We start from the raw sequence: 15,366 nt of genomic DNA, 5'->3' as shown, positions 1-15,366 counted from the left end.
CACCCAGCGCAAATTTTCAGACATTCATTATCTTTCTTTGCATTGACTTGTATGTAATCGCTCCACGGGAATAATTCCCTTCACGTTTGGTCTTTACACAACAGAGGAAACAGTAACTGACCATTAGGAAGCTCTTCGCTAAAGCTAACTAACGGTTAGCCAGCTTTCCACTAACTGACATAAACTGACTTTTAGCGCTTCAGTAAAAGACAACTGACAGTTAGCAAGGTCTTTACAGATATTTTTCGTTTGCTTATATAAGTTGTTCTTTAAAATTGCTATAAAAAAATTTTTTTAAAAAGCCTTTCAGACAAAGGTGGGGTCGTCACCTTTGTCTGAAAGGTTTTTTTTTTTTTCAAACTCTTGCAGCGCAGCGTATTACTGTATGTCCGATCAGTGTGCCGCCTCCCTTCCTACGGTGCTGAACTCCTCCAGCTTTTCGGATCATAAAGGAGAGTCTACACTTTCTTCTGCCAGTTCCCCACAGGAGGAAGTTTAAAGGAGTTGAAGCTGTGGTCATATTTGTTATCCCGTTGATCCGAGAGAACTTTTTGAACTGAACGCTGTAAAGGGTCCTGGCAGGGAGACACAGACTCTATTCACAGTGCTGCACACCAACCTGATGGTAATGGTCTCTCCTAGCAGGTCAGCTGAGGTCGGTTTAAGCTTCATTTGTTGGCTCAACTTAATACACCCAGTAAGCCACACACACTCCCTTAAGATGTTTTTTTATTCACAAGAAGAACATGATACAGAACAGACATCGTAGTGAAACACAAAATGAGTGAAAGAAAGATATACAGTGTGTCACCGCAAGTTTTGGCAGAGCTACTGATTCCTCTCCGATCACTCCACACACAAACCAACATAAAGACGACTGCAGTTGTTGTTTTTTAATCCTAAATTTGATGCCAGAAAAGACTGAGTAAGTCCTGTTCTCATAAATGTAAGTTTAACTTCAGCTTAAGGATATTTCTAAATGTAAACAGACGACTTGTGTAAGGAGAAAAATTTAAACCAACGTGCGCAGTCACAGGGCCACAACAATCTAAATTTGAATGATGTTTTGAAGACAAGGCACGCGTGAGAGATTTCGCAGTGGAGATAAAGAAGCTGCACAAAGCTTTGACAAAATGCAAAGCAAAGGTCAGGACAAGCTCATAAATACTAAGGAACACCGTTACATGAAAATGGGTTCGCATCGGCGGGGGAAGGAGGCTCATTCATCCAAATATATGCGGTAAACCTTTCCTTTTACCAAAGGCTAGCAGCAAACAGCATTATTATCTTCCACTGAACATTTGGTTGGTTCCGTAAAATTAAGATCCTGTAAAATGTGGCTCACAGTGTCAAAAAGTATGAAAACGTATGAACTGACAGATGTGTAAAGGCACACTATGCCTACTCATTTCAAAGTAAAGTACTTGCTGGATGTCAAAATTAATTCATGCATCAAGCCAATGGGTCAAAGGTCCAAAAAGTAATTTTACTGGTCTTTTAAAATAATAGAAGAGAGCAGAAAAGCTATCCAGCATGTAAAAGTTTGACCGTCCATTTCAATGGTGGGAGTGAAAACATAAACGCCTCGTCATCCACGAAAGTAATGACACGTCTAAATATAAACAGTGGCAAGTCCTGTTATCTCAACAACACTGTGCTGTAGCTAAGCAAATACAACAAGAGATTAATAGGTAAATTAGATTCCTCCCAAATACTCTGCCAGCTCACAATGCCACATATCAATAAGTACATGTTGAAGCTTATCAGCATTAGAGTTGTGTGAGCTGAGAGCCCGACCTTACTGCGAGACTATGCAGAATTCATGAGGTCAAGAAAATGTGAATACACCTTTCAGGCACAGAGCTCATACATTTTTCACTAAATTAAGTGGCATATTATCTTTAAGCTGAGTATTAACCTCTCACTGTAGCCAGAGACACAAGATTATTTAAGCAAAATGTTTAAATGACATAATATTAACTGCTCAATATTTCCCAAACACTGTATGATTTGTATGATGCGTGGGGTCAAAGTTGTGAACAGTTACAATGACATCTGTTGTCCGAATGGTACAAGAATGTAATGCTATTTTAGTGTAGTGGAAATGTGAGCTATTTTAGTGCAGACATCTTTACCCTCGTCAATGTTTGCTTTATCTGGTTTTTATTAACAGGCAGTCATTATTTGTTTGAGCCAGCCATATTTGAATATCAGCTTGCTGCGCTTTAATGTTGCAGTTGGGACACCGTACTGACTAGACGAATGCTTAATAATGCAACATGACGGCACCCAAATAAGGACGAAGAAAAGATCTGGAGGCAAAATCCTGGCACCTTTATTCCAGCGCATAAATAACACTACGCAGGTTTCCAGCCTTGATGTGTAGCCTTGGTGATAACAAATCACTGATGAAAGGCTATTCCAAGGAGACATACTTCAACCCTGACAATGACCAGCTCTGACTGACACTGACTTATCTTTTGGTTATTCCCTGAGAGAAGGGATAACGACCTCTTTGAGTCTTGAGGCTGGCATGTCGTAACACATGAAGGGACACACATGAAAGCACCTCCACAATAATATAACGCAACCAGGAGAGTTGTGTAAGTACTGATGGCTCAAATAGGTCATGTACAAAGGAAATGAATGTGCTACTATTCCTATTAAGGAAAAACTGAGGTGTTAAGATATTTAAGTTGGAGTTTGTGGAACAGGTCCAGTTCATTGTATGTTGGAGAGACCGGTTTTAATGCAAACCATTAGACAGTGCATGCGCTCAACACTGCAGGCTTCAAATGTGTTCTGTAAACAATAAGTTTACACTTCCCTGCGGGGGAGTAGGGTTTTTAAAAGCTGCACAGGTTGGAAAATATAATTCTGCTTACATGCGCAGTATATCAAGGCTTCTTCCCAGTGACTGAAATAATTATTGTTTATTTGTATTACCATATACAATTATTGCTCAGCTGTTGAACCTGTTGCCATGATTAAAAACTTAAATATCAAATACTTACTGTGGGGTAAAAGTAAAAGACTTGCATTCCAACTTCACTATAAAATTTGTCTCATTTCAGCCCATTAAAAAGAACAATATTATGGAAGTTACAATGTTTTAATCTAAATGTAGCCTGTTTTATCGAATAAATGTAAAAAAAAGTCCTGACATCAAACTCCCCTGATATTGAGGCAACTAATTTTGTGATTATAATCCACCGTCGATCAAGTGGAGGTTGTGCTCAATTCTACAAAAGTCTGAACAAAGCCTGCATCGCTAACGCTGGCACAAAAGTATGTCAAGGCAGCAGGACCTTTATTGTGAAAGGCTGTTTTGATTGTAACCTTGGAAGCAGACACAAATGCACCAACTGTGCAGGTGGTGTGGCATTCATCAGGAGTACGCACTTCAACCAAACGCACACTCGACTCCACTAAACGCATTCATTGGAGTACTACAAACTACAGAGCAGACTTAAGTGGTGATTATCAAATGATTTTAAGTTGGCCAGGAGCCTACGGGCTGGTGTCATTTGTTGCTATTAAGCAGACATTTGTTGCTATTAAGCAGACATCACTGAGAAAGTATCGCCGGGAAAACAGAACAATAAACTGTGTGAATGCGTGATCGACTGTGGGAGTGTGTGTGGCTGGTCAAACATCCTCCTCTTGGGAAAATAGCAGCCTTGTGCAGAGAACCTTTAGTGTAAATGGAGATAACGACAACAAAAGGTGAACAAATATTTACACAGATCCCTGTGTGTGTGTGTGTGTGTGTGTGTGTGTGTGTGTGTGTGTGTGTGTGTGTGTGTGTGTGTGTGTGTGTGTGTGTGTGTGTGTGAGAGAGAGAGAGAGAGAGAGAGAGAGAGAGAGAGAGAGAGAGAGAGAGAGAGAGAGAGAGAGAGAGAGAGAGAGAGTGTTCCTTTGCATTTAAAGCCACATTGGGATGTCGGTGTGGTTTCCAGGTTAAACCTGGTTTGTGTCTCGTAAAGTAAACAGTCAAAAGCATTCGCCAATAAAATAATCAGACATGCAAAGTGACATGTTGTGGACAGAACTGTCTGTTGCCTGGAGAAATAATAACAAACTATAAAAAGGAGATGACTAAGCAAAATGAAAGCAAGAGAATGAATGAAACAAGTGTTTAGAAATAGGCAGCTCATTACAGAGCATAAGCGCATTAAAATAAATACATGAAGGCAACCATAACTGACTGAAGTATTTAAAACCTCCACTCTGTGCCATATCTAAAAAACTTCTGAGTCGACTTCATTCCTAAATTGATACCACCACTGCAAAGGGTTTCCATGTTCATCATTACCAGTCTAACACCATCTCCAATCTCACTTACCAACCTCTTCAGTGCAGTTTATCAGTCGGGACTTTTACTTTTTTCTTATTGTCCCATGAAAAGACTGAAACCATTTTATTTTTGTTTGGATAATGTTCACTGAAAACTAGAGTGCTTAGCTGATTAATGGTCATTTTTAACAGGAATAAATGCTAACGCAGGCATAACTGTTAACCATTTTTATTTCAGGATTCAATTCATATAAATTATTCCTCTGCGGACCATGAATGTCATAAAAATGCACTAAACAGCTGAGATATTTCAGTTTGGACCAAGCTGGTGGACCGACAGATGCTGCTAGTTTGGCAAAAGATTTTGTAGCAATTGAAACACAACATATTGTAGCTCGCCAAAACATTGATAGCTGACACACATCGAGGCTGGCTGTGTTTTCCTATTGATCACACTCACACAGGGCTTCAATTAACAATTTCATTGCATTGTTGATTCATCTGCTGATCATTTTCTGGTCTAATTGAAAAGGTTGCTCGGTTTCTAAAATGTCAGAAATGATGGATAATGTGCATCACAGTTTCTCAAAGTCGAAGTCCTTCAAATGTCTTGTTCTGTCCTCACATTGGACGAGCAGGAAAACAGAAAACTTTTTACATCTTTGGTTGAAATTTTACTCTAATAATTAATCAATTACCAAAGTAGATGATTAATCCTCTGTCTCAATTAATTGTCTAAGGATTTGAGGTCTGGTAAGATTTTGTTTCCCCTCACGTGGAAGTTTAAAAGCATTTATTTCAATCGCTGCTCTCGGATTAATAAAAGAAAAAGAAAAAACATCAATGTTTCTGATTGATAGCCTGATTCTGATTCGTCTTCCTCACGCTTGAAGAGCTCAGACTTTCATGTGATTGCACTGTCACTATTCCCTGTGAATGTGGTGACCAATATTATGTAATCTTGGCTGTCAGGTGTGAAGGATTGTATGAAATGTAAGCTAGCTGTTACCATGGCGACAAGCCGTTTGATTGACAGCGAGTGTGTGATCAGGAATGGATTATCCCTGGAGAGCCGTGGACACACAAGTTGACACACTTACAGTATACACACGCACACACACAGACACACACAAATAATGCCATAGTGTTGTAATTATCATTATCTGTCAAAATAGAACATGTATATTTTAGATGCTGCAGCTGATGCTAAAGTACATTCATTTGATTGATTTATTAATATTTGTATTTAATTTTGTGTCAAGAATAACAGAATTTCAGTTGTGTTGGTAACAACGAACAAACTTCTTGCATAAATGCGTCGCTAACACAGTATGCAGTACATTTTTGTGAAACGTGGTAACGTGGTCTGAATTTGTAGAGGCAGAGAAGAAGAAACAAGCAATAAAGAGACAAGAAAAGTCAAATGCATGAGAGAACATTGCCAGTACGATGTGATCTCATTGTCACACACATGCAGAGACACACGCACTAACACAGTCACACACACATTATTGCTGGATGCCTCTCCCATGTGTGCAACCTGCTTTATTGCCTTCGCAGTCTTCCAACTGTCGCAGTAAATAATCTCAATAAAAAACCTCTCTATTTAGGAAACAGCATTATTTCACTGTTGGTAACTTTGCTCACCTATAAAGTTCAATTACTGCACCCGTCTCACTACTAAACATAAGTCAGAGATGTATGTGTGCGTGTGCGTGTATGTGTGTGTGTGTGTGATAAACAGACAAGAGACAGAGTACATTCAACAAACTTTGGTGCTTCATCTACTTAAGAAGCTTCTATCTTTTACAAAAATCACCAAGCGTTGGAGGTATATGTATAAATGTATATGGAATGCTTTTAGTCAAGGGCCTGCTCCACCCTCCATATATGAACAAATCTGCTGCCACTGTTGGAACAGGGACTTATGAACAATACCTCCTCCATGACTCACACACACTGACGTGACAGCAACTGACAAGGAGGCAGGCACACACACACACACACACATGCACGCAGGTGACCCCACACACACACACACACACACACACACACACACGAGATTCTCTACTGTAATGTAATCTACTGAAGTGTTGGCAGGGAGCGTTGCCTTTGAAACACACTGGAGAGCTGACCAAAGGAAGAACAGATATGAGCACAGTAGGGCTGCCATGAATAATCATTTTATTTTCAATTCATTTCCTGCTTGCTCGCTCATTTTATTGATGAATAAGTGTATAGGACGTCAATAGTCGTCTTCAAATTCCATTCCAAGAATTGTGGCGTACGACTACAAAAAGCGACAAATAGCCACATTTAATAAACTGGGATTCAGACATTGTTTGGCATTTTTTCTTGAAAAATTATAAAACCGTTAATCAGTTTACAAAATAGCTGCAGATTGAGTCATAGAGTTTTGCTATTTGAATTAAAAAAATTTAAGCAAAAATTACCAAATTCTCAGTGGAAATAAGATGACGTTTGGCTTATATGATATTACACCGATTAAACTGCAAGTTTGGATAGTTACACGAAACCAGAAATCTGAAAATGCCCGCCTGGGCTTTTTGTCTTCCCATTATTCTTTTGGCATTTTGCCTTTATTAGATTGGAGCAGTAGAGGGAAATGTAGGGAAATTGAGGAGAGTAATGACATGCAGTAAAAGTTAAACCAACCAGGAATCGGACCACATTGGCACCCATACAGTATGCACACTAACCACTCAGCTACTAGCTCACCCCTGCTTGACTTCTTCTGGCATTTTATGGACCAAACAATAAAACAAAGTACAGCATAACAGATCGTGAAAACAGTCATTAGCTTCATATCTTTAATAGTAACTTGTAGATTTACTTTCTGGTGAGAAATCAACCTCTTCAAAAGTAACAATCTCAGTCAGCATCCTCCGTCTGTGTCCGCGTCCAGCACTATATGGCAAATAAAATGTTTATTCACGTTGGCTCCCACATGATGCCATATGCCATTCGGACAGGGGGGATAATGATGAGCAGATAAGAGGGAAAAAGAGGGCAACATGAATATGACAGAAGGAGAGTCTTGGAAAAACACACTGAACCTCAGGACACACAGCACTGGTGTCAAAGCCTCGATAAGACAAGAGGAAGGTTTGCATGCTGTGGGCAGACTAACACCATGAACTATTCCTGCTCTGGAGCGTGTAACCCTCACCGTCTCACTCGCTATTTCCATATCCACATCCATCTCGTTCCATACATGACTCTATCGCTCTCTCCGTCTCATCAAATATTCACAGTTGGTCCTATTAAACATTCACCACGCAGCGCTGCTACGTTTATCTGCCCTGCGCCAATCAGCCTGCAGCGAGCGCACCAGAAGCCCACCAAAAGCCTGAAAACTAAAACGCACGCACGCACGCACGCACACGCACGCACACACGTCGTCTGCCTGCGTGGCCCGCGATGCGGCAGCCTTGAGAGATGGGAGGAGATGACTAGAAAAAGGGAGGAAGAAGTCGCGAAAGGGGGAAAGAAGGAGAAGGAAATGGTGTCTGAAGGGAGAAATGAGACACATGAAAGGAAATCAGATGAAGAAAGGGAGCACCGAAAAAGGAGTCTGAGGGTCCACTCCTCAGCTCCGGTCCGTGTTCAGCGGGAGCAGAGCAGCCTTGTACCTCAATAATTCAACAGCAGGACGAGTGCCGCCAGCCTCTCCCTCGTCCCCCCCCCCCCGACCCCCCTCCTCTTTCCCTGACATCACAAGGCCTTACCTAATAACAGTGTAAAAATACACTCACTTCACAGTTCCACACAATATGAGACACATAATTGTAGCTAAAAATAACATAAAACACTGTCGAGATAGATTAAACTCTGAACAGTGTTTCCTTTGTGTGGTTCAGCGTGTCAACACAGAAAACGTTTAATTTGATGGAAAACCTCCGCCGCTCTTTTGAACAGTTGCACGAATGCGACCTGAGGCTAGTTTTTTTTTTTTTTTTACGCTCCACATCTGTTTTCTTCAGTTCTACGCGTGCGGCTACAGTGGCTGTGTTGGGGTCTGCTAAAACGTGGTTGACCTACATTCAACACTGCTCCTGAACGCATCCTGCGTAGATACGGACAGAGCAACGAAGCTACTGCTCTTCTGACGCGCTGCTGTGCAGGTCTGGTGTTGGTGCCATCTCTGGGTGAGGAGCGACTCGCATTTAGTGTGTTACGCAATTAGGGCTGGATATCACTCGACAATTTTTGATAACCTGTACCGATACCTGGACTTGGGCACCAGCTCCAAAACAACACTTTTTTTTTCATATCAATATTATAAACCCATTTTTACAAAAAGAAAATGACATTACATTACAGTTCAAATTTGGACTTGTCATGCAGTTTAGAGGGGGAGAGTGTGACACAGGTTTGTTTTTTTGTTTTTTAATATATGGAGATGTTCCCTAAATGCCTCACATGCCGGCTGTTGGTAGACACTAGCTGGTCACAAAGAAGCCTCTGATCCCCCGTTACTGTAGCGTATGCTACTTAGTATTGAAGCATTTTGGTCTGTGCTATCAGAGTATCAAGATTCGGTATACAACCCTATTTATGATATGACAAATGTATCATCAAAGTGAGATTTAGTGTAATAAACATATTAATACATTAGACAGCCTGATAGCAGTACAAAAAAAAAAAAAAAGGAGACTCGTGAGGGCTCCATAAATGGAAAGCTGCAGATGAAAGTTAAGCAGGCTAAAGCAGATGCTCACTTCCTCATACTGTGTGTGCAATACTGAGATATGAAAGGTTTGGTTTTCACACTGTAACGAAGCCTCTGTCAAAAAAGAGATATGGAAATATCTTGTCATCGTTCTTGCTGTTGTACTTTTAAAGTTTACCCACTGACCTTTGGTACTTTATCATGGTGCAAAATGATGCACATAAATCATGGCTCGTCACAAAGCCGCAGAAATGAGACCACTCTTTCTCCCCCTTTCATCACAAAAGCATGCGGGAGCCCTCCGCCATTAAACTCAAAGTAACATAAGCATAAACACACTTCCCGTATTGGCTTCGGCTTCCTATGATTTTTATCAGGTAGTCACAGTCGCCTCGGGCTAACAATAATCGCCGTTATCTACTTCTGTAAACTGATGCTCGAGTGACCACCTCTTATCTTGAGAAATACAGTAATAGCAGCGTTCAGTATCAGGCGCCGCAGGCTGCAGCAGCATTTACACATCTGTGGAGCAAGTTTTCACTAATTTCACTTCGACAAACATTACTCAACAACACACATCGGCACCGCTACCAGGCTCAGCCACAGCGGCAGCAGGCGTCCCCTGCTGTCAGGCTGTAGTGGAAACGCATGTCACTGCGGTTTGGCTTAACATAATGTGGCTACGGCGGACCGACCCGGGCTGATGGAAAAAATCTTGATAGAATGAAGACAGGAAGGGGAAACAGCTAGTCTGGCTCTGTCCAAGGGTGAGAAAAATCCCCCTGCCAGCACCTCTAAATTCACTAATTCACACGTGGCGGCTCATTTGTTTCGCTTGAGTGACTGTGCGCACGCAAGTGATGCCACATGACCTAGCTGTAATCGCTGACCTCACCGCCAACGTGCCCTGCCTGAGCCACAGAGAATGGGGATTAATCCCACCCACGCACACACACACACACACACACACACACACACACACACACACACACACACACACACACACACACACACACACACACACACACACACACACACACACACACACACACACACACACACACACACACCTCGTAAGTACAGACGTTACTCCAAAGTCTCCCTGACATCAAACCACCAAAACTGATGTGCTGTTGTAAACAACAACAAGCTCACAAGCAGACATCAGACTACATGTACAGTTCATTTGCAGCTGCCGGGAGATGAAAACAGCGAGTTACTGGACCTCCAGCTGCGGCACTGCAGTTACTATCAGGATGATGTATGTGTAGGGCTACGTAGATGTTTTGATGTTTGTGCGCGTGGAAAGATTTACTGTAAATGCAGACAAGTTTTAGATTCCATGTTTTTGGCCATGAATTCATTAGGAAACTATGCTAAAAGATACTGCTGAGGTCTGAGAACACGGGGGACATCGCTTAAACTATGTTTGATAGGGAAAGGGACAAGCAATCAGATTACTGGGCAATGTTGTAAACAAGGGCACAGTAAAAGCCACATCATGTAAACCATTTCATTTTGAGGTAAAACATCTGAGACAGAACACAGCAACCATCACGGAGTCAGTGATTTAGGTGATCATTTAAAATGCCGCCATTTAGCTGAATTGATAATGAGACAAAGTGCATCAATTCTGATGAAATATCGGTCAGGTCAAAATAATAGCTCAGGGGCCTGAAATTTTTCTTAGCTCTTCTTTAATTCAAGATCATATGTGCAACTTCCCATTTCACAGATCATCGTTGCTTGCAAAGTGTTGATAAAATCGCAAATTCTTGAGGGCTCGCGCACGCTCGTGCACAAGTACATTGCTAGTTTTGGTTTGAAGCTGTGAAGGTGTCAAAAACAACAAGAAAGGAGTTGCATGCAAATGTTATGACATTTCTGCCATTGAGAAGCACACGGCGATCTTGTTGCACCTTTGGGGAATGTCGAGGCAAAGAGCTCAACCGCTCTGCTGTTCAGACACGAGGCTGACGTTAACCAACGAGACCGCCATGCATGTTTGCAACTGACAGTTCATCTATTATGTTGTAGGCTTATCTCGGTGTCTCAAACGTAATGGAGGAACATACTGAGGACGACTGACAAAACCTGAGTATGTGCAGATAACTAAAGGTGGGAAACATGGCGGGTCAAAGTTGAACCATGAAGTCGGTCTGTAAATTGTGTCGACAACAATGGTTTCAGTGATAATTGTACCATTTGCCTTTGTTTTACATTTCAAACCCATTTGGCGAACCTCGGGGTTTGTTCACAAGCTGTCCGATTACTCGTCTTTCCGACCGCAACTTCTCTGCATTCCCAGAATTCGGTAGTTACCTTGGTGAGTACAACGTTGCAATGACCTAAAAAAAAAAAAAGTGGCCTAAAGTATTAAAATAAGTTGTAAGAACAAACCGGAATTTACTTTGTTTGTGAGGTTCAGACACACACATACCAGGGTTCTTGTGTGGAAAAACACCCTCGCAGCACATTTCAGCTCTGATTAGGGACATTGTGCACTGAAGGAGAGACTAATGTGCGCTTGCGTTTCACAACGTGACACTGTGAACAGACAGGCTTCGTCGTGCATGCAGTAAAGTGTTGCACACAAACAATGTGTGCAACTGTGTTTGTGTTGTAAGTGAGAAAAGAGCAGTCGTCTGTATGTGTGTTTGTGTGGTAACCGTGGCCACGATGAAAAGGCACACACACACACACACACACACACACACACACACAGAGAGAGAGAGAGAGAGAGAGAGAGAGAGAGAGAGAGAGAGAGAGAGAGAGAGAGAGAGAGAGAGAGAGAGAGAGAGAGAAATTGGTCTCTGCCAGACAGCCTATGGGATGAGGAGTTTCACCCCTGCTGTTGCCGGGTTACTAGCTCTGGACCACTGCCAACGCAGCCCTCCACACAACACACACACACACACACACACACACACACACACACACACACACACACACACACACACACACACACACACACACACACACACTGCATCAATTCGGCTGGTGAAAAGGGTTTTTAAGATCTATGCTCAAATCAATCTTTTGTTTACAGAGAAGTGAGGGAGGGGACTGGAAAAAAAAAAACATAAAAATGAAGGAACATGATGACATGGGTGGGGGCGTTAGAGAGACACAGACAGAGAGAAAGCAATTCAGCCTGCATCCCCTGAGAAAAGAGCAGCCCAATCGGTCCAGAACCGGCCCTGATCTGCAGCTCACATCATCACTCAACGTCTGGTGGCATGGTCTGACATTTACTTGGACAAACATGCAGCGCACGCACGCACGCACACACAACAGTCTGCAACAAGCACACGCACGCGCGTGCGCGCACACACACACACACACACACACACACACACACACACACACACACACACACACACACACCGAGCCATACGGAGATACATGAGCAAACACAAACGCATGTGGTGACCAAAACAACCGAGAGACAAAAAGATGCTGGGATTCAGCGACATGGCAGATGAAACGCTGTGACACACGCGAAGCGCAACAGGCAGACACGATGTCAACAAATCTGCCACAAATCCACTGGTGAAAGGTGTTGGTATTTCCAACATGTGCTCAACTGTCGCAGTCTGAAAGGATTATGTATCGGTTTCAATTCGATCAAACTTGATTGTGGCTGCGATTGGTAATAATTTCTTAAACCCACTTTTTTTTTTTTTTATTTAAGAAAGATATCAAATAAAATGACAAAGACTATACATCTGATTCAACATTTTGAATCCAATTTCCGATAAGAAATATTTAAAAGCCTCTTCCCAGGTTGTGGTGGATAACTAGCTCGATTTGTACGACCTGATACTTATATTTAGTTATTAATAACTTGTTTACAAACATGATTTCATTTTAATAAATGTTCAAATGATCCAATATCTCCCCAAAAGGCAAAGATTGAAGGGAAAGTCCAGAAACTGAAAACAGATTTGTGCATCAAAACTTTGTTTATTTGCTTCCTTCCTCACCCAATAATCATCTGACGACACCTCAGATTTATCTAGTGACCCTTTGGAGCGGCCGGATCCCGAGTTTGGGAACCATTGGACGAATCAGGCTAACCGTGCACAAAGAAGTTCAAACAGTAACATGCTGCTGATGTTTTAGATGTCATATATAACAATATCAGACAGACAGACATAACCAGTACGTTTACTTTCATACTTTAACGACAGTTTGTTGCTTGTACTTGTGCACTTTTACTTTAGAAGGATTACCATGCTGGACCTTTACTTGTATTGGAGTATTCTCACAATGCTGTATTTGTACTTTTACTTCAGTTAAGGATCTGAATATTACTCGCACCGCTGGAAAAATGAAGGTTTAGCTCTGTGACTTAAATGTACGATGATACGGGAGAGGTGCAGACACGGCGCTAATGACACCCGTGTAAGTACAACAGGTCGAAGTCGAACCAGGTCAGTCTGTAAATCGTGTTAACCTGCAGGTTTGTTTAAAACCTGTTTGGTCATATGACTGCTCACGTTTCGCGCTCTGTTTTGACTTCTTTCAAGCAATCAACTGTGCGAGTGCAATGTTATCACAACTGATAGAGGTTAAAACTATTAAAAGAAACCCCGAGCTATCCTCCATCTCATCCTACGAGCTGCAGGAACAGCGCAGGATATTTTAGGCTCAAGCTGGCACACGTGCAAACCTTTGCTGGAGACCAACAGTAACTATAACAAACCAAAAATGGTTGCAGACGACTGCCAAAGCCCGCTGAAGCTCTCTGTACGACTTTAAACTGCAGCAGCAGCAGCAGCAGCAGCAGCAGCCCAGCTCTGCCAAGTGGCCTCCAGCTTTTCAGGAATCTCCACTGACAAGGGCAGGACATGGCGCCTGGCTCGCTGCGCTCTTAAGGAAATAAACTGACTTCACCGGGCAGCTCCAGCAGCCCACGGTTGTCAGCCTTCAGTTTGCATAGATTCATGCTGACTGCAACGCCGAGCTACACCGCGGATATCTGCTGCACTCACCTCTAGCCGAGAGCTTTTTGGTGTTGATGATTTTTGCAGCATACTCCTGGCCGGTGGACTTCTTGACACATCGGCGGACGATGGAGAAGGCACCCCTGGAGAGGGAGAAATCGACAACACAGATGACAGATCAGTGAAAGCTCTTCGAACATTGGGTGTGTGTCACAGAGGAAAGTGTGCGGCTGTGCACTGAACTTTGTGTCACACACACACACACACACACACTAAGGGCATGTGTGAATCACATACACTTAAAGAGAGGGTGAAGGAAGTGAATTTATAATTAATACAGCCTAATGTTTTTTAGAGGATGAGAAGAGGTCCTGGCTACTAGTCCGTGACGGGGGACGGCTCATTGTGAAAGGACCCAGTCATTAGCTGGCGGGGAGAAACACGAGTAGAGCTGAAAGGTTGAATTTACATGTATCTCCTGAGCCTGGCTGCATTTTGGCACAGACGCCTCCTTTAAAAGTCACGCTGCTGACTGTATTGGTCGGTGGAGCAGCTCCATTAGCCGCACGCAGAGATTAGATATTACAAAGTGGCTTTGTAGCCAGGATCTAACCTATGCGTCCCTTTCGTGTTTGTAAGCCTGCTGCGCCTCTGCCAAAAAAAAAAAAAAAAAAAATGCAACCGCCACAGTCTTATTCTTCTTTAATATTTCTGTCATACACAGCAGCCCTGCAGCCTGCTCAGAAATGCACAAAAGCAGAGCTGAACAGGACACCGGAGATGCCAGCAGACAACGCGTAAATTTTTTTTTAAAAAAATTAAAAAAAAAATCGAGTTTTCGACGCGCGCGCGACAGTACCTGCGGATAAATTGACCCACAAGTTGCTCCTTGCAGGCGGATGTTTGCCACCTTCGGGGTTACAAAAGCGAGCCGTGGCGGCGCCGTACGCCTGTCAAACGCACGTTCGGGATTAAACGCAAGCCTTTATGCAGCCGCCAGCGTGAACCTGCCGACGGCTTATTGTTGCTCAGGAGGTTGCCTGCCCTTCCCCGTCTTTTGACAGCCCCTCTCCTGCCTTGTCAACACTGAAGCAATCGCGCACAATGGCAGCAGCAGCAGCAGCAGCAGAGGAGGGAAAAACGTGCAAACACGCACACACCAACGCACACAGACTGAACGCAACAAGAGCAGCAGCGGCGCCGCTGACGGTCGCTTACTTTCCGAGTTCCTCGTACAGCTGATATTCGTCTGTGAACCTGGTCGAGGTCACAATTGTAGCCATGTTGACTGAAGTGAAGGGGAGAGAGGGGGGTAAGTTCGCCTCGCGCCTCAGTTGACCGCCTCGCGCAGGTTTTCGGGGAGGAGAACTCGCGAAGGCTCACAGGGGGAAGAGCGGCTCGAGCTCAGAGAGGAGCAGGGAGTAGGAG

The 15,366-nt window shown here is 43.0% G+C and overlaps 1 protein-coding gene across 32 annotated transcripts in view; it reads right to left on the bottom strand.

Moving 5' to 3' along the window:
• camk2g2 (calcium/calmodulin-dependent protein kinase (CaM kinase) II gamma 2) overlaps window positions 1–15,366 on the bottom strand; it is a 58,597-nt gene extending 43,231 nt beyond the window's left edge. For 15 of the 32 annotated variants that reach the window (XM_069712232.1, XM_069712233.1, XM_069712228.1 and 12 more), the window contains exons 1-2: window positions 15,157–15,365; window positions 13,987–14,081 (exon numbers count right to left, since the gene is read on the bottom strand). In XM_069712232.1, the coding sequence (XP_069568333.1) occupies window positions 13,987–14,081; window positions 15,157–15,221 (160 nt within the window). In that variant the 5' untranslated portion in view covers window positions 15,222–15,365. Of the gene's footprint in view, window positions 1–13,986; window positions 14,082–15,156 lie in introns of all 32 variants that reach the window. The other 17 variants (XM_069712240.1, XM_069712241.1, XM_069712245.1 and 14 more) reach the window with 2 other exon arrangements.

The sequence above is a fragment of the Brachyistius frenatus genome, unplaced genomic scaffold (genome assembly GCF_029030835.1).
Source record: "Brachyistius frenatus isolate BFR_SWC_R1_liver_20210118 unplaced genomic scaffold, ASM2903083v1 Contig_108, whole genome shotgun sequence".
Classification (NCBI taxonomy): domain Eukaryota; kingdom Metazoa; phylum Chordata; class Actinopteri; family Embiotocidae; genus Brachyistius; species Brachyistius frenatus.
The sequence above is the reverse complement of the archived record's forward strand: the minus strand, read 5'-3'. Positions and strand labels throughout refer to the sequence as shown.